This window comes from Hypanus sabinus, chromosome 9, assembly GCF_030144855.1.
Source record: "Hypanus sabinus isolate sHypSab1 chromosome 9, sHypSab1.hap1, whole genome shotgun sequence".
Lineage (NCBI taxonomy): Eukaryota > Metazoa > Chordata > Chondrichthyes > Myliobatiformes > Dasyatidae > Hypanus > Hypanus sabinus.
In genome coordinates this window covers 42,854,442-42,878,822 of record NC_082714.1, presented here as the reverse complement: position 1 = coordinate 42,878,822, position 24,381 = coordinate 42,854,442, and the positions used below count along the sequence as shown (strand labels likewise).

Genomic DNA, 24,381 nt, shown 5'->3' with positions numbered 1-24,381 from the left:
AGAGAGGGGTTTAGGCAGGGTGCAGCTTGTTAGGTGTGTTCAGGAAGATTTCTTGACACAATAGGTAGATAATCGTACAAGAGGAGAGGCTGTACTTGATCTCATATTGGGAAATGAACCTAGTCAGTTATCAGATCTCTTAGTGGGAGAGTATTTTGGAGATAGTGATCAAAATTCTATCTCCTTTACGATAACATTGGAGAGAGATAGGAACAGACAAGTTATGAAAGCGTTTAATTGGTGTAAGGGGAAATACGAGGCTATCAGGCTGGAAATTGGAAGCATAAATTGGAAACAGACGTTCTCAGGGAAATGTGTGGAAGAAATGTGGCAAATTTTCAGGAGGTATTTGTGTGGAGTTCTGCATATGTACTGTCCAATGAGACAGGGAAAGGAACCGTGGTGTACAAAGGCTGTTGTAAATCTAGAGAAGAGGAAAAGAAAAACTTACGAAAGGTTAAAAAAACTAGGTAATGATAGAGATCTAGAAAATTATAAGGCTAGCAGGAAGGAGCTTAAGAATGAAACTAGGAGAGCTAGAAGGGGCCATGAGAAGGCCTTGGCAAGCAGTATTAAGGAAAACCCCAAGGCATTCTACAGGTATGTGAAGAGCAAGGGGATAAGATGTGAGAGAACAGGACCAATCAAGTGTGACAGTGGAAAAGTGTGTATGGAACCAGAGGAGATAGCAGAGGTACTTAATGACTACTTTGATGACTTACTGTAGACTGAAAAGCTTGAGCATGTGGATATTAAGGAAGAGGATGTGCTGGAGCTTTTGGAAAGCATCAAGTTGGATAAGTTGCTGGGACCGTATGAGATGTACCCCGGGCTACTGTGGGAGGTGAGGGAGGAGATTGCTGAGCCTCTGGCGATGATCTTTGCATCATCAATGGGGAAGGGGGATGTTCCGGAGGATTGGAGTGTCATGGATGTTATTCTGTTATTCAAGAAAGGGTGTAGAGATAGCCCAGGAAATTATAGACCAGTGAGTCTTATTTCAGTGGTTGGTAAGTTGATGGAGAAGATCCTGAGAGGCAGGATTTATAAACATTTGGAGAGGCATAATATGATTAGGAATAGTCAGCATGGCTTTGTCAAAGGCAGGTCGTGCCTTACGAACCTGACTGAATTTTTTGGGGATGTGACTAAACACATTGATGAAGGTAGAGCCATAGATGTAGTTAATATGGATTTCAGCAAGGCATTTGAAAGGTACCCCATGCAAGGCCCACAGAAGGCAAATAGTGGTTTAGATGGGTCATATTCTGCAAGGAGGTCGGTCACCAATGGAGTGCCTCAAGGATCTGTTCTGGGACCCTTACTCTTCGTGATTTTTATAAATGACCTGGATGAGGAAGTGGAGGGATGGGTTAGTAAATTTTCTGATGACACAAAGGTTGGAGGTGTTGTGGATAGTGTGGAGGGCTGTCAGGGGTTGCAGCGGGACATTGATAGGATGCAAAACTGGGCTGAAAAGTGGCACATGGAGTTCAACCCAGGTAAGTGTGAGGTGGTTCATTTTGGTAGGTCAAATATGATGGCAGAATATAGTATTAATGGTAAGACTCTTGGCAGTGTGGAGGATCAGAGGGATCTTGGGGTCCGAGTCCATAAGAAACTCAAAGCTGTTGCACAGGTTGACTCTGTGGTTAAGAAGGCATACGGTGCATTGGCCTTCATCAATCGTGGGATTGAGTTTAAGAGCTGAAAGGTAATGTTGCAGCTATTCAGGACCCTGGTCAGACCCCACTTGGAGTACTGTGCTCTGTTCTGGTCGCCTCACTACAGGAAGGATGTGGAAGCCATGGAAAGGGTGCAGAGGAGATTTACAAGGATTTTCAAGCAACACACACAAAATGCTGGTGGAACACAGCAGGCCAGGCAGCATCTATAAGGAGAAGCACTGTCGTCCTGACGAAGAGTCTAGGCCTGAAACGTCGACAGTGCTTCTCCTTATAGATGCTGCCTGGCCTGCTGTGTTCCACCAGCATTTTGTGTGTGTTGCTTGAATTTCCAGCATCTGCAGATTTCCTTGTGTTTACAAGGATGTTGCCTGGATTGGGGACCATGCCCTATGAGAATAGGTTGAGTGAACTCGGCCTTTTCTCCTTGGAATGACAGAGGATAAGAGGTGACCTGATAGAGGTGTACAACATAATGAGAGGCATTGATCATGTGGATAGTCAGAGGCTTTTTACCAGGGCTGAAATGGTTGCCACAAGAGGGCACAGTTTTAAGGTGCTTGGAAGTAGCTACAGAGGGGATGTCACAGGTAAGTTTTTCTACAAATTCTCTCTCTTGAGGTCTAGTACTGACCTGGTTTTCCCAATCCACTTTCATGTTAAAAACACCAACGATTATCATGACATTGCTTTTCTGGCATACCTTTTCTATCTCCTGCTGTAATTAGTATTCCACATCCTGGCTGCTGTTTGGAGGCCTGTATACAATTGCCATTAGGGACCTTTTACCCTTGCTATTTCTTAATTCAACCCATAGAGTCTCTACACCTTCCAATCCCATGTCAACCCTTTCTAATGATTTAATATTATTTCTTATACACAGAGCCACACCAGATCAAGTTTACATTGAAATTTGAGAGGGAAAAAAATAAAATACAATGTGTCAATATTTCAGTGGAATAGAGGAAATTACAATGGCATCAGAGGGGATCTGGCCAAAGTTGACTGGAAAGGAACATTTGCAGGAAGAATAGAAGAGCAGCAAAGGCTGGAGATTCTGTGAAAAATGAAGGAAGTGCAAGACAGATATATTCCAAATAAGAAGAAATTTTCAAAGGGAAGAAGGATACTACCGTGGCTAACAAGTGTAGTCAGAGCCCAAGTAAAAACAAAAGAGAGGGCATACAGGGAAGCCAGAGCTAGTGGGAAGATAGAGGATTGGGGAGCTTTTAAGAACTTGCAGAAGGAAACTAAAAAGGTCATTAGGAAGGAAAAGGTGAATTATAAAAGGAAGCTGATGACTAATATCAAAGAAGATACTAAAAGCTTTGTTAATTCTATAAAGGGTAAAAGATAGTAGAGGGTAGATATAGGACCAATACAAAATGACACTGAAGCTATTGTAATGAGAGATGCAGAGATGGCAGAGGAACTGAATACGTATTTTGCTACTGTCTTCACAGTGGAACACATCTGCAGTGTACCGGACATTCAAGGGTGTCAGGGAAGTGAAGTTTGTGCAGTGAAAATTACGACTGAGAAGGTGCTCAGGAAGCTTAATGGTCTGAGGGTGGATGAATCTCCTGGACCTGATGGAATGCACCCTTGGGTTCTGAAGGAAGTAGCTGGAGAGATTGCGGAGGCATTAGTGATGATCTTTCAAGAATTGATAGATTCTGGCATTGTACTGGATGACTGGAAAATTGCAAATGTTTCTCCACTATTTAAGAAGGGTGGGAGGCAGCAGAAAGGAAATTATATACCTGTTAGCCGACATCAGTGGTCGGGAAGTTGTTGGGATCGATTGTTAGGGATGAGATTATAGAGTACTTGGAGGCATATGACAAGGTAGGCCAAAGCCATCATGGTTTCCTGAAAGGAAAATCCAGCCTGACAAACCTACTGCAATTCTTTGAGGAAATTACAAGCAGGGTAGACAAAGGAGATGTAATAGATGTGGTGTACTTGGATTTTCAGAAGGCCTTTGACAAGGTGCCGCACATGAGGCTGTTAGCAAGATAAGATTCCATGGAATTACAGGGAAGTTACTAGAGTGGGTGGAGCATTGACTGGTCAGCAGAAAGCAGAGAGTGGGAATAAAGGGATCCTATTCTGGTTGGCTGTCTGTTACCAGTGGAGTTCCACAGGGGTCAGTGTTGGGACCGTTGCTTTTTACAATGTTTGTCAATGATTTGGACTATGGGATTAATGGATTTTTGTGGCTAAATTTGCCAATGATACAAGGATAGGTGGAGGAGTGGCTAGTGCTGAGGAAACAGAGAGTCTGCAGAGAGACTTAGTTTAGGGGCATGGGCATAGAAGTGGCAAATGAAATACAATGTTGGAAAGTGTATGGTCATGTACTTTGGTGGAAGAAATAAATGGGCTGACTATTATTTAGATGGGGAAAGAATTCAAAATGCAGAGCTGCAAAGAGACTTGGGAGTCCTTGTGCAAGATACCCTAAAGGTTAACCTCCAGGTTGAGTCGGTTGTGAAGAAGGTGAATACAATGTTGGCATTCATTTCTAGAGGTATAGAATATAAGAGCAGGGATGTGATGTTGAGGCTCTATAAGGCATTTGTGATACCACACTTGGAATATTGTGTCCATTTTTGGGCTCCCTATTTTTGAAAGGATATACTGACATTGCAGAGGGTTCAGAGAAGATTCACAAGAATTATTCCAGGAATGAAAGGGTTACCGTATGAAGAACGCCTGGCAGCTCATGGGCTGTATTCCCTGGAGTTCAGAAGAATGAGGGTGAACTCTCATAGAAACATTCCGAATGTTAAAAGGCCTGAACAGATTAGATATGGCAAAGTTATTTCCCATGGTAGGGGAGTCTAGGACAAGTGGGCACAACTTTAGGATTGAAGGACTTTCATTTAGAACTGAGATGCAGAGAAATTACTTTAGTCAGAGGATGGTAAATCTGTGGAATTTGTTGCCACGAGTAGCTGTGGAGGCCAAGTCGTTGGGTGTATTTAAGGCAGAGATAGATAGGTTCTTGATTAGCCAGAGCATCAAAGGGTATGGGGAGAAGGCAGGGGAGTGGGGATGACTGGAAGAATTGGATCAGCCCATGATTGAATGGTGGAGCAGACTCGATAGACCAAATGGCCCACTTCTGTTCCTATATCTTATGTTCTTATGATAGTGGTGGGTGATGGAGGAAAGATTTTTATGTTTACCAATCTGTCCAGCTGACTCAACATTTCATAGTTTGGAGAATGCAAAGAGCAATAATTTGGATTGCAATTTAATAGGCATGTGAAATAAAAAAGCAGTTCAAAGAATCATTTAATTTTAAATATTAAACCAGTGCATATTAGTAACATTAAATCTGTTGTTTTTTTTTCAAAATGGTCTATTAAAATTATCATATATCTTACCATGTAAAATGATATTTAAAAGTGGATAGTTATGATCTGGATTTTATTACTTTTAGCTTTCAAGTACATGTATTCGTGTAATTGCGTGAGTAGTTTGGTTTAAGTAACTGGTACTGAAAGGCTGATGATACTGTTTACTTTGTTTCAGGGTGGTTTTCCACACTATGGTGAAGTGAACAATGACTACGTAATGATAAAAGGCTGTGTAATGGGAACAAAAAAACGTGTGCTTACACTCAGAAAGGTACAATTTGTGCATGTTCTGGGCAGTACAATGTACTGGGGAATTTTGTTTTCCTATCTATGGCATGTTTGGATAATGATATGCCAGATATAACAACATAGAATTTTCCTCAGATTATCTTCATGCATCAACTGTAAAGATAACTCTTGATAGGTGGAAACAGTGGTGTTGAGTTGGATCACATGTGATTCAGGTCCTGATGTTTGGGTCACACACACTGCAGTTGCTTCAAGGAAGGGGAACTGATGATTACAATTGAGAATTAATCACATGCTTGGCAAGCAATAGGCAAGATTTTATGAAAGTGAAGGAGAATTGGAATGGGTAATGGTCAGTGTATTTCAGAGAGTGTGGAAGATTGTTGTGGGGTAGAGTTAGGATGCCAGTCATGAGAAGTGGTCTGGGGAGGCAGGTCGCACGGGTGGCTGGTGTATTTAATATGGAGGTAGGAGGAGCACCTGTAATCAACAATTACATAATAAGGTAAATAAAAGAGCAAAGGTCCAGTGATAGTCTCCAGCAATCCACTTAAGAGCAATCACTATGACTGGCTGGATTATCCTTGGCACATGGCACTGTCATGCTGGATCACATTTTATGAAGAAGACATTAATCAAGCATAAAGTGGTCCATTTAGAGATGTAAAGGGAATAACATGAATGGGTATCTTTACATGAGCCATTAGGAATGTGACATGTTGGTAGATTCCTATCGTAGAATGACTGGACCAATTGTCTTATTGGATTTTTTGGAACCCAAAAATGCAACATAGTTCATTTTCAAAGAAAGTGTCTAATATAGCATGAGGTTGGTGCGGAAGCAGTGAAAGAGCAACGTATATATTTCTTATAGATCTTTAGAAGAACTGGGTAAATGTCTCCAGTAGTTACCTGGGTGGAAGTCTATGTGATATGAGAATGAATAATTTCATTTAGAGGTACAACACGTAATAGGCCCCTCTGGCCCAATGAGCCCACCCTGCCCAGTTACCCCCATGTGACCAATTAACCTACTAACCTGTCTTTGGAATGTGGAAAGAAACACACATAGTCATGGGGAGAACGTACAATTTCCTTGCAGACAGCAGTGGGAGTTGAACCCGGGTTACTGGGGCTGTAATAGCATTACACTAACCGCTACACTACTATTCCACCCCCAAAAACACTGCAAGAAACTAGTCCTTCATATATCTTTGCCATTTTTCATCCCAAATGATCTCCTGGATCAACTATTTATCAGTGTAACTCTGTAAACTGCAAAGTGCTTAAAATGAGTTCTGTTTTTGCAGTCCCTTCTTGTCCACACAAAACGATGTCACTTGGAAACAGTGGAGCTCAAGTTCATTGACACAACTTCAAAGTTTGGCTATGGACATTTTCAGACACCTGAAGAGAAAAGAGCTTTTATGGTAAGTTTGCTTCAATGTCCTGTAACATGCTACAGATTCACTGAAGTGATTTTGACATTGTGTGACAGTGCAAAATGGAAGATGATGAATTGGCAGCCTATTTTAGATCATAGAATTCCATTGATGTTATTGGAAATAGTAATAGAAGTTTGGAACAGCTTACAATCTGCAATGACATCCTCAAAAGGTAAAAACTACTCCAAGGTATATGACTACAGGTGTGTTGGGTGTAAAAGAGTTTATTAGTGAGTTGTGCCAGAGTTTGAGATCTTGTGGAAACATAGAACATAGAAAACCTACAGTACAATACAGGCCCTTTGGCACACAAAGTTGTGCCAAACATGTCCCTACCTTAGAAATTACTAGGCCTACCTATAGCCCTCTATTTTTCTAAGCTCTATATACCTATCTAAAAGTCTCTTAAAAGACCCTATCATATCCGCCTCCACCACCATTGCCAGCAGCCCATTCCATGCACTCACCACTCTCTGAGTAAAAAACTTACCCCTGACATCTCCTCTGTACCTACTCCCCAGCACCTTAAACCTGTGTCCTCTTGTGGCAACCATTTCAGCCCTGGGAAAAAGCCTCTGACTATCCACACGATCAATGCCCCTCATCACCTTATACACCTCTATCAGGTCATCTCTCATCCTCTGCCACTCCAAGGAGAAAAGGCCGAGTTCACTCAACCTATTCTCATAAAGCATGCTCCCCAATCCAAGCAACATCCTTGTAAATCTCCTCTGCACCCTTTCTATGGCTTCCACATCCTTCCTGTAGTGAGGCAACCAGAACTGAGCACAGTACTCCAAGTGGGGTCTGACCAGGGTCCAATATAGCTGCAACATTACATCTCGGCTCCTAAATTCAATTCCACGATTGATGAAGGCCAATACACTGTATGCCTTCTTAACCACAGAGTCAACTTGCGCAGCTGCTTTGAGCATCCTATGGACTGACCCCAAGATCCCTCTGATCCTCCACACTGCCAAGAGTCTTACCATTAATACTATATTCTGCCATCATATTTGACCTACCAAAATGAACCACTTCACACTTATCTGGGTTGAACTCCATCTGCCACTTCTCAGCCCAGTCTTGCATCCTATCAATGTCCCGCTGTAATCTCTGACAGCCCACCACACTATCCACAATACCTCCAACCTTTGTGACACCAGCAAACTTACTAACCCATCCCTCCACTTCCTGATCCAGGTCATTTGTTAAAATCATGAAGAGTAAGGGTCCCAGAACAGATCCCTGAGGCACCCCACTGGTGACAGACCTCCATGCAGAATACGACAGGTCTACAACCACTCTTTGCCTTCTGTGGGCAAGCCAGTTCTGGATCCACAAAGCAACGTCCCCTTGGATCCCAATGCCTCCTTTGTTTCAAGGTGGGGGCAAGGATGCTCGAGGAGAACCCAAAAGCAGGACACAAACTCGTCTTTCTTAGGTTCAATAAAATCGAATTTATTACTCTCTACACGGAGAACTGGAAAATCAAGGAGGGCAAAGAGGAACACGACCTTAGACTTGGAGACCGGGAAGAAAGCGGACCTTGGACTTGGAAGCTGGGAACTTGGATTGTCGTGGCCAGGACTTGGACACTGGGAACTTGGGTCGTTGCGGCCAGGACTTGGACACTGGGAACTTGGATTGTCGTGGCCAGGACTTGGACACTGGGAACTTGGGTCGTTGCGGCCAGGACTTGGACACTGGGAACTTGGATCATTGCGGCCAGGACTTGGACACTGGGAACTTGGATTGTCGTGGCCAGGACTTGGACACTGGGAACTTGGGTCGTTGCGGCCAGGACTTGGACACTGGGAACTTGGATCGTTGCGGCCAGGACTTGGACACTGGGAACTTGGGTCGTCGCGGCCAGGACTTGGACACTGGGAACTTGGATTGTCGTGGCCAGGACTTGGACACTGGGAACTTGGATTGTCGTGGCCAGGACTTGGACACTGGGAACTTGGATTGTCGTGGCCAGGACTTGGACATTGGGAACTTGGGTCGTTGCGGCCAGGACTTGGACACTGGGAACTTGGATCATTGCGGCCAGGACTTGGACACTGGGAACTTGGGTCGTCGCGGCCAGGACTTGGACACTGGGAACTTGGGTCGTCGCGGCCAGGACTTGGACACTGGGAACTTGGGTCGTTGCGGCCAGGACTTGGACACTGGGAACTTGGGTCGTCGCGGCCAGGACTTGGACACTGGGAACTTGGATCATTGCGGCCAGGACTTGGACACTGGGAACTTGGGTCATTGCAGCCAGGACTTGGACACTGGGAACTTGGGTCGTTGCGGCCAGGACTTGGACACTGGGAACTTGGGTCGTTGCGGCCAGGACTTGGACACTGGGAACTTGGTTCGTCGCGGCCAGGACTTGGACACTGGGAACTTGGGTCGTTGCGGCCAGGACTTGGACACTGGGAACTTGGGTCGTTGCGGCCAGGACTTGGACACTGGGAACTTGGGTCGTTGCGGCCAGGACTTGGACACTGGGAACTTGGGTCGTTGCGGCCAGGACTTGGACACTGGGAACTTGGGTCGTTGCGGCCAGGACTTGGACACTGGGAACTTGGGTCGTTGCGGCCAGGACTTGGACACTGGGAACTTGGGTCGTCGCGGCCAGGACTTGGACACTGGGAACTTGGGTCGTCGCGGCCAGGACTTGGACACTGGGAACTTGGGTCATTGCAGCCAGAACTTGGACACTGGGAACTTGGGTCATTGCGGCCAGGACTTGGACACTGGGAACTTGGGTCATTGCAGCCAGGACTTGGACACTGGGAACTTGGGTCGTTGCGGCCAGGACTTGGACACTGGGAACTTGGGTCGTTGCGGCCAGGACTTGGACACTGGGAACTTGGGTCGTTGCGGCCAGGACTTGGACACTGGGAACTTGGGTCGTCGCGGCCAGGACTTGGACACTGGGAACTTGGGTCGTCGCGGCCAGGACTTGGACACTGGGAACTTGGGTCATTGCAGCCAGAACTTGGACACTGGGAACTTGGGTCATTGCAGCCAGGACTTGGACACTGGGAACTTGGGTCATTGCAGCCAGGACTTGGACACTGGGAACTTGGGTCGTTGCGGCCAGGACTTGGACACTGGGAACTTGGGTCGTTGCGGCCAGGACTTGGACACTGGGAACTTGGTTCGTCGCAGCCAGGACTTGGACACTGGGAACTTGGGTCGTTGCGGCCAGGACTTGGACACTGGGAACTTGGGTCGTTGCGGCCAGGACTTGGACACTGGGAACTTGGGTCGTTGCGGCCAGGACTTGGACACTGGGAACTTGGGTCGTTGCGGCCAGGACTTGGACACTGGGAACTTGGGTCGTTGCGGCCAGGACTTGGACACTGGGAACTTGGGTCGTTGCGGCCAGGACTTGGACACTGGGAACTTGGGTCGTCGCGGCCAGGACTTGGACACTGGGAACTTGGGTCGTCGCGGCCAGGACTTGGACACTGGGAACTTGGGTCATTGCAGCCAGAACTTGGACACTGGGAACTTGGGTCATTGCAGCCAGGACTTGGACACTGGGAACTTGGGTCATTGCAGCCAGGACTTGGACACTGGGAACTTGGGTCGTCGCAGCCAGGACTTGGACACTGGGAACTTGGGTCATTGCAGCCAGGACTTGGACACTGGGAACTTGGGTCATTGCAGCCAGGACTTGGACACTGGGAACTTGGGTCGTTGCGGCCAGGACTTGGACACTGGGAACTTGGGTCGTTGCGGCCAGGACTTGGACACTGGGAACTTGGGTCGTCGCAGCCAGGACTTGGACACTGGGAACTTGGATCACCATGGCCAGGACTTGGACACTGGGAACTTGGGTCGTTGGGGCCAGGACTTGGACACTGGGAACTTGGGTCGTTGCGGCCAGGACTTGGACACTGGGAACTTGGGTCGTTGCGGCCAGGACTTGGACACTGGGAACTTGGATCGTTGCGGCCAGGACTTGGACACTGGGAACTTGGGTCATTGCAGCCAGGACTTGGACACTGGGAACTTGGATCGTTGCGGCCAGGACTTGGACACTGGGAACTTGGATCATTGCAGCCAGGACTTGGACACTGGGAACTTGGATCGTCGCGGCCAGGACTTGGACACTGGGAACTTGGATCGTCGCAGCCAGGACTTGGACACTGGGAACTTGGGTCGTTGCGGCCAGGACTTGGACACTGGGAACTTGGATCGTTGCGGCCAGGACTTGGACACTGGAAACTTGGATCATTGCGGCCAGGACTTGGACACTGGGAACTTGGATCATTGCGGCCAGGACTTGGACACTGGGAACTTGGATTGTCGCGGCCAGGACTTGGACACTGGGAACTTGGATCATTGCGGCCAGGACTTGGACACTGGGAACTTGGATCATTGCGGCCAGGACTTGGACACTGGGAACTTGGATCACCATGGCCAGGACTTGGACACTGGGAACTTGGGTCGTCGCAGCCAGGACTTGGACACTGGGAACTTGGATCACCATGGCCAGGACTTGGACACTGGGAACTTGGGTCGTCGCAGCCAGGACTTGGACACTGGGAACTTGGATCATTGCGGCCAGGATTTGGACACTGGGAACTTGGGTCGTTGCGGCCAGGACTTGGACACTGGGAACTTGGGTCGTTGCGGCCAGGACTTGGACACTGGGAACTTGGGTCGTCGCGGCCAGGACTTGGACACTGGGAACTTGGGTCGTCGCGGCCAGGACTTGGACACTGGGAACTTGGGTCGTCGTGGCCAGGACTTGGACACTGGGAACTTGGGTCGTCGCGGCCAGGACTTGGACACTGGGAACTTGGATCATTGCGGCCAGGACTTGGACACTGGGAACTTGGATCGCCTCAGCCCGGACTCTTCTTCTTCAAAGGACAGGCACAGACACAGGACATGAACACCGGACCCAAGTTCGCTCCAAGCTGCGAGAGCTCTTAACTCACCCCTGACCTTACCCAGACCCACTCTGGCAAGGGAAGTCGGATTGCTGGTACTCCGCTGCGGGATAGGACCTGGCTTGCTTCCGCAAGAAATGTAGCTGGCTCCAGCTGGATGACTCTGGCTTGTAGTAGCGATGGTAACTTTGCCAATGCTCCTTAACACTCTCGTCCCGAGCGGCTAAAGCCAGGGGCTTATAAACTGCCGGTTCAGTCGCGAGTAGATTACCTTAATGGCCAAGCTCAAGGGACACGTGAAACAGGAAATTAGAAGAGAACAAGGAGTCAATGGTTCAGATCATAACGCAACCTAACTAAATTTAAAGGGGAACTGATCCAGACCATGACATCCTTATTTTCTCAATAGGCCTTGCATGGGGTACCTTATCAAATGCCTTGGTGAAATCCATATGCACTACATCTACTGCTCTTCCTTCATTAATCTGTTTAGTCATATCTTCAAAAAATTCAATCAGGCTCGTAAGGCACGACCTGCCCTTGACAAAGCCATGCTGACTATTCCTAATCATATTATACATCTCCAAATATTCATAAATCCTGCCTCTCAGGATCTTCTTCATCAACTTACCAACCACTATAATTTCCTGGGATATCTCTACTCCCTTTCTTGACTAAAGGAACAATATCCGCAACCCTCCAATCCTCCGGAACCTCTCCCGTCCCCATTGATGATGCCAAGATCAACGCCAGAGGCTCAGCAATCTCCTCCCTTGACTCCCACAGAAGCCCGGGGTACATCTCACCTGGTCCCGGCGACTTATCCAACTTGATGCTTTCCAAAAGCTCTAGCACATCCTCTTTCTTAATACCTACAAGCTGAAGCTTTTCAGTCTGCTGCAAGTCATCACTACAATTGCCAAGATCCTTTTCCATAGTGAATACTGAAGTAAAGTATTCATTAAGAACTTCTGCTATTTCCTCCCGTTCCATACACACTTTCCCACTGTCACACTTGATAGGTCCTATTCTTTCATGCCTTCTCTCCTTGCTCTTCACATACTTGTAGAATGCTTAGGGATTTTCCTTAATCCTGTCCCCCAAAGCCTTCTCATGGCCCCTTTTGGCTCTCCTAATTTCCTGCTTAAGCTCCTTCCTGTTAGCCTTATAATCTTCCAGATCTCTAACATTACCTAGCTCTCTAAACCTTTTGTAAGCTTTTCTTTTCTTCTTGACTAGATTTATTACAGCCTTTGTACACCATGATTCCTGTACCCTCCCATAACTTCCCTGTTTCATTGGAACGTACCTATGCAGAACCCCACACAAATATCCCCAAACACTTGCCACACTTCTTCTGTACTTTTCCCTGAGAACATCTGTACCCAATTTAAGATTCCAGTTTCCTGCTTGATAGCCTCGTAATTCCCCTTACTCCAATCAAACACTTTTCTAACTTTACACACAAAATGCTGGTGGAACACAGCAGGCCAGACAGCATCTATAGGAGAAGCACTGTTGACGTTTCGGGCCGAGACCCTTCGTCAGGACTAACTGAAAAGAAAGATACTAAGAAATTTGAAAGTGGGGGGGGGGGGGAATGCAAAATGATAGGAGAAGACCAGCGGGGGTGGGATGAAGCTAATAGCTGGAAAGGTGATTGGCAAAAGTGATACAGAGCTGGAGAAGGGGAAGGATCATGGGACGGGAGGCCTTGGGAGAAAGAAAGGGGGAGGGAGGAGCACCAGAGGAGATGGAGAATAGGCAGAGTGATGGGCAGAGAGAGAGAGAGAGAAAAAAAAACAACTAAATATGTCAGGGATGGGGTAAGAAGGGGAGGAGGGGCATTAACGGAAGTTAGAGAAGTCAATGTTCATGCCATCAGGTTGGAGGCTACCCAGCCAGTATATAAGGTGTTGTTCCTCCAACCTGAGTTTGGATTCATTTTGATAGTAGAGGAGGCCATGGACAGACATATCAGAATGGGAATGGGACGTGGAATTAAAATGTGTGGCCACTGGGAGATCCTGCTTTCACTGGCGGACAGAGCGTAGGTGTTCAGCGAAACGGTCTCCCAGTCTGCGTCGGGTCTCCCCAATATATAAAAGGCCGCACAGGGAGCACCGGACACAGTATACCACACCAGCTGACTCACAGGTGAAGTGTCGCCTCACCTGGAAGGACTGTCTGGGGCCCTGAATGGTGGTGAGGGAGGAAGTGTAAGGGCAGGTGTAGCACTTGTTCCGCTTACAAAGGTAAGTGCCAGGAGGGAGATCGGTGGGAAGGGATGGGGGGGACACGAATGGACAAGGGAGTCGCGTAGGGAGCTATCCCTGCGGAAAACGGGGGGGGGGGGGGGGAGGGAAAGATGTGCTTGGTAGTGGGATCCCGTTGGAGGTGGCGGAAGTTACTGAGAATTGGACCTGGAGGCTGGTGGGGTGGTAGGTGAGGACAAGCGGAACCCTATCCCAAGTGGGGTGGTGGGCAGATGGGATGAGGGCAAATGTGCGGGAAATGGGAGAGATGCGTTTGAGAGCAGAGTTGATGGTGGAAGAATGGAAGCCCTTTTGTTTAAAAAAGGAAGACATCTATAGCTGGAAATTCAAGCAAAACACACAAAATGCTGGTGGAACACAGCAGGCCAGGCAGAAATAGCTGTTTACTTTTCTAACTTGTCTGTTCCTATCTCTCTCCAATGCTATGGTAAAGGAGATAGAACTATGATCACTATCTCCAAAATGTTCTCCCACTGAGAGATCTGACACCTGACCAGGTTCATTTCCCAATACCAAATCAAGTACAGTCTCTCCTCTTGTAGGCTCATCTACATTCTGTGTCAAGAAACCTTCCTGAACACACCTAACAAACTCCACCCCATCTAAACCCCTTGGTCTAGGGAGATGCCAATCGATATTTGGGAAATTAAAATCTCCCATCGCGACAACTCTGTTATTATTACACCTTTCCAGGATCTGTTTCCCTATCTGCTCCTCGATATCCCCATTACTATTGGGCGGCCTATAAGACAGACAGACAGACATACTTTATTGATCCCAAGGGAAATTGGGAAAAAATCGTCCAGTAAAATTATTGACCCTTTCCTGTTCCTAACCTCCACCAACAGAGAGCCCATAGACAATCCCTCCATGACGTTCACCTTTTCTGCAGCCGTGACACTATCTCTGATCAACAGTGCCATGCCCCCACCTCTTTTGCCTCCCTCCCTGTCCTTTCTGAAACATCAAAACTCAGCACTTGAAGTAACCAATCCTGTCCCTGAGCCGTCCAAGTAATGGCCACCATATCATAGCTCCAAGTACTGATCCATGCTCTAAGCTCATCCGCTTTGTTCACAACACTCCTCGTGTTAAAATAGACACATCTTAAACCTTCAGTCTGAGCGCATCCCTTCTCTATCACCTGTCTATCCTCCCTCTCGCAGTGTCTACAAGCTTTCTCTATTTGTGAGCCAACCTCCTCTTGCCCAGTCTCTTCAGTTCGGTTCCCAACCCCCAACAAATCTAGTTAAACTCTCCCAGTAACCTTAGCAAACCTCCCTGCCAGGATATTGGTCCCCCTGGGATTCAAGTGCAAACCGTCCTTTTTGCACAGGTCACACCTGCCCCAGAAGAGGACCCAATGATCCAGAAATCTGAATCCCTGCCCCCTGCTCCAATTCCTCAGCCACGCATTTATCCTCCACCTCATCCTATTCCTATTCTCACTGTCACATGGCACTGGCAGTAATCCGGAGGTTCCTACCTTCGCGGTCCTGCTTCTCAAATTCCTTCCTAACTCCCTGTAGTCTTTTTCAGGACCTCTTCCCTTTTCCTATCTATGTCTTTGCTACCAATATGTACCATGACCTCTGGCTCAGGATATCTTGGACATGATCTGAAACAGTGTAGAGAGGAAAGAAAAGTAAAAATCAAATGGGTGTCAATAAGGAACTACATTACATACAGTACATTTTTATTATGTATGACTAATTAAGTAATCTTATTTAAATTGTTCAGTTCCCCCAGGCTAAGCAGTGCCAGGAACTCTGTTATATAAGTGTTACCTGTCCCGTGAGTTTGTCGTGAGCATGATGTAATTGTCTCGTGATATTGGTATGAGGTAATTGTCTTGTGATATTGGTATGATGTAATTGTCTCGTGATATTGGCATGATGTAATTGTCTTGTGATAGTGGGGTGATGTGATGTCACATGATGGCATGTCCTGCTGGTACAAAAGGGGAGACAATAATTTGTTGTGTAGTTGTTTTGTTGGGAGTCACAGTCGGTGGTTATGTAAGCATAGGAGGACAGAGAGTGAAGAAATACCAGCTTCGTGCGAACCCAAAGAATTGGGTAGAAATCAATGGCGTTCTGTGTGTATTGAAGTGATTGACATGAAGTGTGGCACATACTTTTGGTTAACCCCTGCAAGGTCTCAGTTGTGTGTTGACCACCTCTGGCGAAAGGTCAGTTACTTTGAGAAATCTTATTCTTTGGGACCTTCGGAAAAGGCATTTATCGGCTGGGATCTGTGTCAGCAGTTTCATCTTTTCTTCAAGGCTTGGCTCATCGCTGGTTCGGGAAGTCTCTCCTCTCTATTATTTCATAAATCACTTGGACTTCTTAAACTACCACTTTAAGACTGTGCTTGAATAAGCTCTGTTAAGAATTATCTCTAAGTTCGGCTGTTTGATAACTATGGACACATAACACTGTTAACTTCCGTTTAAGTTAGTTGTTTGTTTACTTTTGATGTTTTTGAGTAGAGGTTAATACATTCCGTTGTTTATTTGTAAAAACCCGACTCAGTTTCAAATCTATTGCTGCTGGTTGCATAACACAAGAAAGAACATATTATCTATTCCAAATTTTAAAACATTGAAACCATGTTATGCATGCTTAATCATAGGATTGATGATACATTTTTGCTCTAACAGAAACCAATCAGACACAGATTGTTTTACATTCTGTTATTATTTCCATTATTCAGGGCCCACTCAAGAAAGAACGAGTACAAGCAAAGGCCAGCATCCTGACTGAATCTTGATAGGACTGATAGGAAACATCACATCTGGCAATGGATTGGCGTAGATAATAAAGAGAAAGGCCATGCTCAGTACTTTTGTCATCTTGTCTGTATTACTCATATAACAACAACAGCTGCACTTTAACATAAACTGCACAAAATTAAACCTTATTCAGGAAGTAGAATCAGTACTGAAATACCAATATATCAGCTATTTCTACTTCAAAGTTCAAAGTAACTTTATTCTCAAAGTATGTAAATGTCACCATATACAATTCTGAGATTCATTTTCAGGATGGACCAACACTCAATGTGCAAAAGACAGCAAACTGCAAATACCGAAAGAAACAACAATAACAATAAATAAATATCGTGAACCTGAGATGATGAGTCCGTGAAAGTGAATCCATACCTTGTGGGAATAGTTCAGTGATGGATTAAGTGAAATTCAAAGTTCAAAGTAAATTTATTATCAAAATACTTACATGTCACCATTTACAAGCCTGAGATTTATTTTCTGTGGGCTTACTCAATAAATAAATAGAATAATAGCCATAACAGAATCGATGAAAGACTGCACCAACCTGGGCGTTCATCCAGTGTGCAAAAGACAACAAACCACAAATACAAAAATAAATAAATAATATGAACCAAATAAATAATAAATATTGAGACAATGAGCTGAAGAGTCCTCAAAAGTGAGTCTTTTGGTTGTAGGATCATTTCAATGTGGGGCAAGTGAACTTATCCCTGCTGGTTCCAGAGCCAGATGGTTGACGGGTCCTGAGGCTCTGGAACCACCTTCTTGATGGCAAAAGTGAGAAGAGAGCGCTGCCTTGGTGGTGGGGATCCTTGGTGATAGATGCTAATTTCCTGCAACAGTGGCCTGTGTAGGTGTGCTCAATAATGGGGAGCTCTTTACCTGTGTTGGACTGGGCCTGATCCGCTACTTTTTGTAAGCTCTTCCATTCAAGTGCATTGGTGTTTGCATACCAGGCCATGATGTAACCAGACAATATACTCTCCACCACATATCTATAGAAGTTTGTCAAAGTTTTAGATAACATGCCGAATCTTTGCAAATTTCTCAGGAAGTAGAGGCGCTGCCGTGCTTTCATTGAAATTGCACTTATGTGCTGGACCCAAGGCAGATCCTCTAGAATGATAACATTGCTGTATTACTTAATAATATGTGATGGAAAATAATTTTATAGCCAAAGGCTCTTTTATGTATTGTAGCTTTTTTTCCATTGTTATGTCCTCTAGTAGCGGTGGCTGCATTCCCAAGTTTATCTCTCCTTAAAATACTTGTTGATGGTGATTGTCATTTGCTGGTAGGCCAGTTCATGATTGAAAATAAAATTAGACACCACTGAAAGGCCCATTGTTCATTCCAAGGACCTGTCTAATTAATTCCCTTGCTGGCAGGCATTGTCTATATTTTTATGTAAAAATTAAATCTTACTGCACCTGTTGCAGAAAATTGATTCCAATTTTCATGGAGTAAATGTAGTCCTTAATCCATCCATTCGTACAAACCTTAACCAGCAGCCCTTAAAAATTGCAAAGTTTAAATGAAAATCAAAAAGAAAGGATTTTGGTGACTTCACGTCTGTTTCAGGAAAAGCTGAATGTTGTGTATTTAAATTTTAGTTATACTTGAGTAATCTTGTGTGTGTGTGTGTATATATACACGCAGTATATTGTCTGACTAAGTATTCTTGTTTGTTTAAGTAATTAAGTACGGGTTATATCTAAAAATATGCGCATTGCGTAAGTCATCATGCTACCACATGATAGGTGCACGCCTCACTGAAGGTAACCTCGAAGCTAGACCTGTGTTCCTGGACTCACATGTTTTCCTTTGAAATAGTTTAATTGGGAAAGAGGGGTATAAATAATGGTTTTAGGGGGCAGGGGTAGAATCAAACATTTGAATGGGAAGGAAATATTTCTGCTTCTTCTGGCTATGAAGCAATAAACCTTCCAAAGTCAGCCTTTCTCACTTTCTTTCAGCTGCTGGCTTTCTTGTGAGTATGAAAAATACAACCGTCTGTTATTGAAAGTCAAGTGGTGTGAAATACAGGCAGGGAGAATCTCCATTCAATTTGCATAACCAATCTGCTTCCTGTGAGTGGTAGGGCTGGCGTTCCACCTCCATTATTACTGGAATTGGAGTGGTTCACAGATGTTTAACAGCATCTAGAATAAATCTCTGTTTCTGTAGGATGTGGCCTCATTACTAGAGATAGTTCTAGAGGTTTAGGTGTAGTTGGAGTTAAAGTGAAGATAAACTGAGACAAGGGACTGAATAGAATGTGCACTGACTTAGTTCTGAAAGGAAAGACAGGAGAGTCTCAAATGGACCACTTGTGCCAACGTGCACTGGTTGGTCTGAATACCCCATTTTAAAGCATGTTCTAAGCAACTCCATGTGAAGAGATTGTTTGCTATGATTATCATTGTATCATTTCTCTATGTGGAATAGTAGAAGATAATCAGAATCATATTTATTGTTGCTGACTTGTATGAAATCTAAGTCAAATATGTTGTTTCGTAGCAGCAGAACAGTGCAAAGGCATAACATTACAATATCATAGAAATATAAATAAATTGTACAAAAAAAAGAATAACTAAGTAATGACTTCATCAGTCACGGAACTGCTATCTTTAGTCAAATTATTCTAAGTTTCTTATGAAACTTATATCTCTAGTGCAATATTTGCTTGAAATGCCATTATAACTCATTGAGAGCTGCTGTACAAATTTGAGATGGGTCTTTTTCACATTTGAAAATACTGCCAATGTGAACTATTGTTGATACAAATAACGTTATGCTCATTCAGGGACAGAGTGCACAGAAGTGCAGAATTCCCTAAACCGCTGTAATAGTGGACAATAAGCACCTGACAACGAGCCACCTGAAATGCATACACTGCAGGGTAGCCACGTATTTTCATTTTATTTTAAAAATACTACATGCATACCTGTCATCATTTTTCTTTACACAAATACAAAGAGAATTCTTAAAAAATATCTACTAACACTAATCAATATTATTGCACTTAATACTTGCCTCACGTAAAGGCAACACATTTGTTTGTACAAATACAGAGAAACATGTAACATGCATGAATTCAGGAGGGAAGGTTTCCCAAATACAGCTTCACTTTTACATCTTCACTTTTCTATCAACTGTGGCAAAAAAAAAACTATGCAATGAATTACAGTAAATAGTTATGTGAATATTTCTGGGGATAGTTGACCATTTAAAAATATTTTCCTTATGCCAACTCTTTTGCATATCTTTTATTCCACATGGTCATTTTGAAATATTTATGCAGTTGTTTAGAGTGAGCGTAAATCCTGCCACCAGATGTCAGTTTATCAGAACTGAAGCACAGCAAATTTGTCAGGGCTGTCAGTCTGGCAAACTCCTGTTACCAAAATTTCTGCTGTACTTTAATGTACAAATATCTGCAGGAGAACAGATCTTCTATTTTTCAGGGAATATTCCGGTGGGGTGAGTGGGTCTTGAGGGAGAAAGCTGTACTTGATTAACAGCTTATAGTCAACTAGCAACCCATGCATCCTGGGGAGAGGGAACTCCATGAGAATCCAATTAACTACTTGAATTTTGCCTTTGATCGAAGCACATCCAGCACAAATGGAAAGCCAGAACTTATGAGAGATGGAAATATGTTAAAAAAGAAAATGCAAGGAAGGCACAATAGAACATAGAACAGTGCAACACAGGACAGACCGTTCGGCCCACAATGTTGTGCTGAACCAGCTAAAGAGCAAAACAGAAACACCCAAACACTGATCCCTCCTACCTACAACATGTCCCTACCCCTCAATCTTCTTTACATCCTTGTACCTATCCAAACATCTCTTAAAAGCCTCTAATGTATTTGCCTCTACTCCCATACCAGGCGTGTAGGCGAGTCAATATCCATGTAGAGAAGAACTAAGAAACAGAATTAACATTAAGAACAATATGATCAGGAGCTGAGTTTTAAGCATTCTCGTGGATCTCTCTCCATACAAGATACCCAGCTCGAAATACCTGTGAAAAGAAAGGCCTACTCCACCATCAGAAAGATGCGGGCTCTGGTTCCAGACTCCTCACCCAGCCAAACAGAGTGTTTTTTGACACTGGACAAGTCATCTGCATTGGAGGCGACAGAAGACCTGAAGAACAGAGGATTTTCCCTGGAGTGTCCCGGAATCGTGGCACCCATGGAAGGCACAGCCACGGCAAAACTGAGACAACTTTCCTGGGAGACAGCGGGTGCAAAATCCTGCCGGGATCAAGACACACGGTGAAACGCATCCAGGACAAGTTAAAGGAATTTCGATGCAACAAAGATACTGCATGAGAACTCTCAAAAGTATAGTGATAAAATATCCTTCCATCAAGTCGGTAAAATCACATGTAACCTAACACCAAAATATAATTGACTTTGCATTAAGAACTTAAAAATAGAACATAAAGGATTTTTCCTCTGTAAGCTATTACTATAACTGACCACAAACCCGGGAGCTGATGTTTGATTTTGATTTTTTAGTGCACTGTCCTGATTTTAATTATTCAGAGGCATCGACTTGCACTAGGAGGGGCCTCTTCGGGTTTAAGGGCTTCTCTCCCGACTTAGAAGTTTAGTTTAAATTTCAAAGATGGAAGTCACAGATGTTATATGTGTTGTTTATATGTTAAATGTTAGTTTGTTGTGTAGACAGAAGTTTATTAGTTTAGGTCATCTAGGGATAGTTAACTATTTATATAAACATTTTTTTTATTGGTGTGGAATGCTGTATTAAGAATACAGAGAAATCACCCTTAATGTGAATGGGTTACAGAACCCAATCAAAAGGAGTAAGGCTATAGCTAAAATGAAAAGAGAAAAGCAAGATATAATTTTTTGGCAAGAAACTCACCTTTCAAAGGTTGAACATGAGAAGTTATGCAAAATGAGATTTAAAAATTGTTATTACTCTTTTTTTGAGAAGTTACACAAAATGGGATTTAAAAATTGTTATTACTCTTTTCTTGAGAAAGGAAACACGAGGGGAGTTTAATTGAATATCAATCTCAAATAAATTAAATTTCCAGTTTTCCTCGCAGATTACAAAGAAAGGTGTTATTTACTGGTGAAGGGTTTTATTGATCACAAAGAAGTTACACTACCAAATGTTTACAGACCTCCAGGAAATGATAAACAGTTGATAAAGAAAGTTTTTAATATGATATCTATGGAAACATCTGGTGTGGTAATATGTTGGGGGGGGGGGGGGGGAAACTGGAATATTCAATTACATCCTTCCCTGGACTCCTCAAATAGAACAAAAAAAGATAAACCTGGAAACATTACATGTCAAGAAACTGCTCAAAGAAATAGGCATGATAGATAAATGGAGAGAGTTATACCCACTTGATAGACGGTTCACCTTTTTTTTCTCACCCCCATTCTGTATGCTCGAGAACAGATTATTTTATGTTTATTTAAGAGAGACACAGGATTATAAAATGTGATATAGGGGTAAGAGACATCTCTGACCACGCAGGGGTTTGCTTAACATTACATTTAGACAACAAACCCAAAGATACCTTATGGAGACTTAATACCAGTCTTTTGAATGATCGCCTGTGTTTAAAATACCTAAAGAAAGAGTTTGAAGATACCCAGCTACCGTTGATTCTGTTTTGTAGTTTATGAACCACCACTAAAGAAATATTAACTTAGATGGGAATTTTAAGCATTGAATAGGCAAATGACCTGGTGAACTCTAGTCCCTCCAAGAATGCCAGTAGCATTCTGGGAAGTTGAGCCAACCCTAATGAAGCAACTGGACCAAAAGCATGTGAGGGAATGAAGGATGGTGGGGTTCTGCTCCAAATCTGGTTTTAATAGCTGGTGTGAGAGGAAGTCTGGGGAGGGGGATCTTGCATTTTCCTTTTCTTAACTATCCTGGCCCTCAAAAGAAAATATATCACTTTGTTTAGAAGATGTTTTTGATAGTGTGACTTGTATTTGCCTCTCTGATTAAAATAGCTCAGGGTTCATTTTATAGCTCTGTGAGGCTCCCTTTCGGTTTTTGGAAGGGTTTCACAAAGCTGAAAGGTTAGGCAAATTAAAGTAATATTTCAGAAAATAGCTTGAATGATTAAAATTCCAGCACCAGTAAACGGACGTAGGAAGTTAAAGTATGTCCACTGTGTAAGGAAGGGTTGAGTACAGCTGCATTCTGTGTAAATTGTGTAAATAAAAACTCCTCTGAAAACTGTAAATGGCAGAACTTCATTAAAATCGCAATCAAGTTTATAGATTTTAGATAAGAATTCTTCAATGGCGTTCATGTTTAATTTGGGACTACACAAACCAAAGGAGTTTATGAGGTGTCCAGGGAGGGGTAGCTCTTCTGGCGAAAGGGCTTGTTGTGTCCATTCTGGAATAGCTTGCTCACCTTTGGTCCCCACCACATACTTGGCTTTTATCTGCGACTCCAAGTCGCCGTCTGCTCGTGATTGGTACACCGCTTCAACAGGTGGGCTAAACCAGGTGAGGGCAGCCAGCAGCCTCATGCCCTGGTGGGACAGGGACTTCCTAACATGTGAAGTCAGTTCTGGTGGATGAGATCTGCAGTGAGATCTGATGGCGGGAAGGTGGTTCTGCAACTCTTCATGGAGAGTGAAGGGCACGATGAGGCACAGAAGAAGCCATGGTCAACCACTACAACTAAGAGAGATCCCAGTTCTGAGCGTACCACTGGACCTGGACCTCCAAGGTCGAGAGAGTGGAGCTGCCCCAGTGCAAGGGCTTCTCTGCTTTAAAAACTCTCCTGCAACATGATTCCTGTCACCGTTGGACACAATAGACAACCACCGCCACCACCACCACCACATAAACCAAAATAATAAAATACCAACTATCAGCACTGTTTCCAAAGGACAGTAAAATCATGCACAAGTAGAAATTTATGTAGGTCAGTAGTAGTAAACAGGCAGTATTGGATCAGCCATGCATTTCCCACTGCAGTCAGTAGAATTCAGTATCATGATGAGTATATTAAACAGCTGACTGATTTATGCCTATTTTTTGTCAATATCCAACAAACAAGTAAAAAATGAAGTACAGGGGATTCTTGACTGTCTTCCAGTATTCTTTCTGAGAGAATTGTTGTGAGTGCGGGGAAAAAAATAGATTCAATCTCACGGATATCTTCTTCATGGTTGAATCTTCATTAAGATATTTTAGAATTACTTACAGCGAAAATCCTCAAGAACAAACACGGTGCAGTAAGTGGTAATTCAATATTTGATTTGAATGTAGAGAATTGAAGAGCTGGTCACACACACTGAGCTATGCGTCAATTGGACATCAATTCAAAAAGGAATTCTTCAATCAAATTTGGTCCTATATTTGCATTTTTCAAGCATTCAGGGGAACAGGAAAAGAACATGAAATATCACCTTTATCTAAATATCTCTCTAGTTGTTAGTATCGGTCAGGGAAGCTTGTCTTGTGATTTCTGCTGGAGATTGCTTGGAGTGGCCTGGTTCATCAAGGCCTGAATGCATGACAGGAATGTAGATGTCATCCATGTTTGGCATCACCAAAACTTTCTGTAATTACAACGGCAGGCGATTAAAATTGCAGAAACCAAAACTTCAATACATTATCATGTAGAGTACAATAGTT

At 44.0% G+C, this 24,381-nt stretch overlaps 2 protein-coding genes across 2 annotated transcripts in view; one reads left to right on the top strand and one right to left on the bottom strand.

Moving 5' to 3' along the window:
- LOC132398988 (large ribosomal subunit protein uL3-like) overlaps window positions 1-16,950 on the top strand; it is a 47,143-nt gene extending 30,193 nt beyond the window's left edge. Inside the window, exons 9-11 of the mRNA XM_059978825.1 lie at window positions 5,229-5,324; window positions 6,613-6,732; window positions 16,643-16,950. Of these exons, the coding sequence (XP_059834808.1) occupies window positions 5,229-5,324; window positions 6,613-6,732; window positions 16,643-16,699 (273 nt within the window). The 3' untranslated portion in view covers window positions 16,700-16,950. The remainder of the gene's footprint in view (window positions 1-5,228; window positions 5,325-6,612; window positions 6,733-16,642) is intronic.
- A 7,220-nt stretch (window positions 16,951-24,170) lies between these two features.
- Window positions 24,171-24,381, bottom strand: part of tex2l (testis expressed 2, like) — a 69,318-nt gene continuing 69,107 nt past the window's right edge. The window contains exon 11 of the mRNA XM_059978824.1: window positions 24,171-24,305. Within this exon, the coding sequence (XP_059834807.1) occupies window positions 24,171-24,305 (135 nt within the window). The remainder of the gene's footprint in view (window positions 24,306-24,381) is intronic.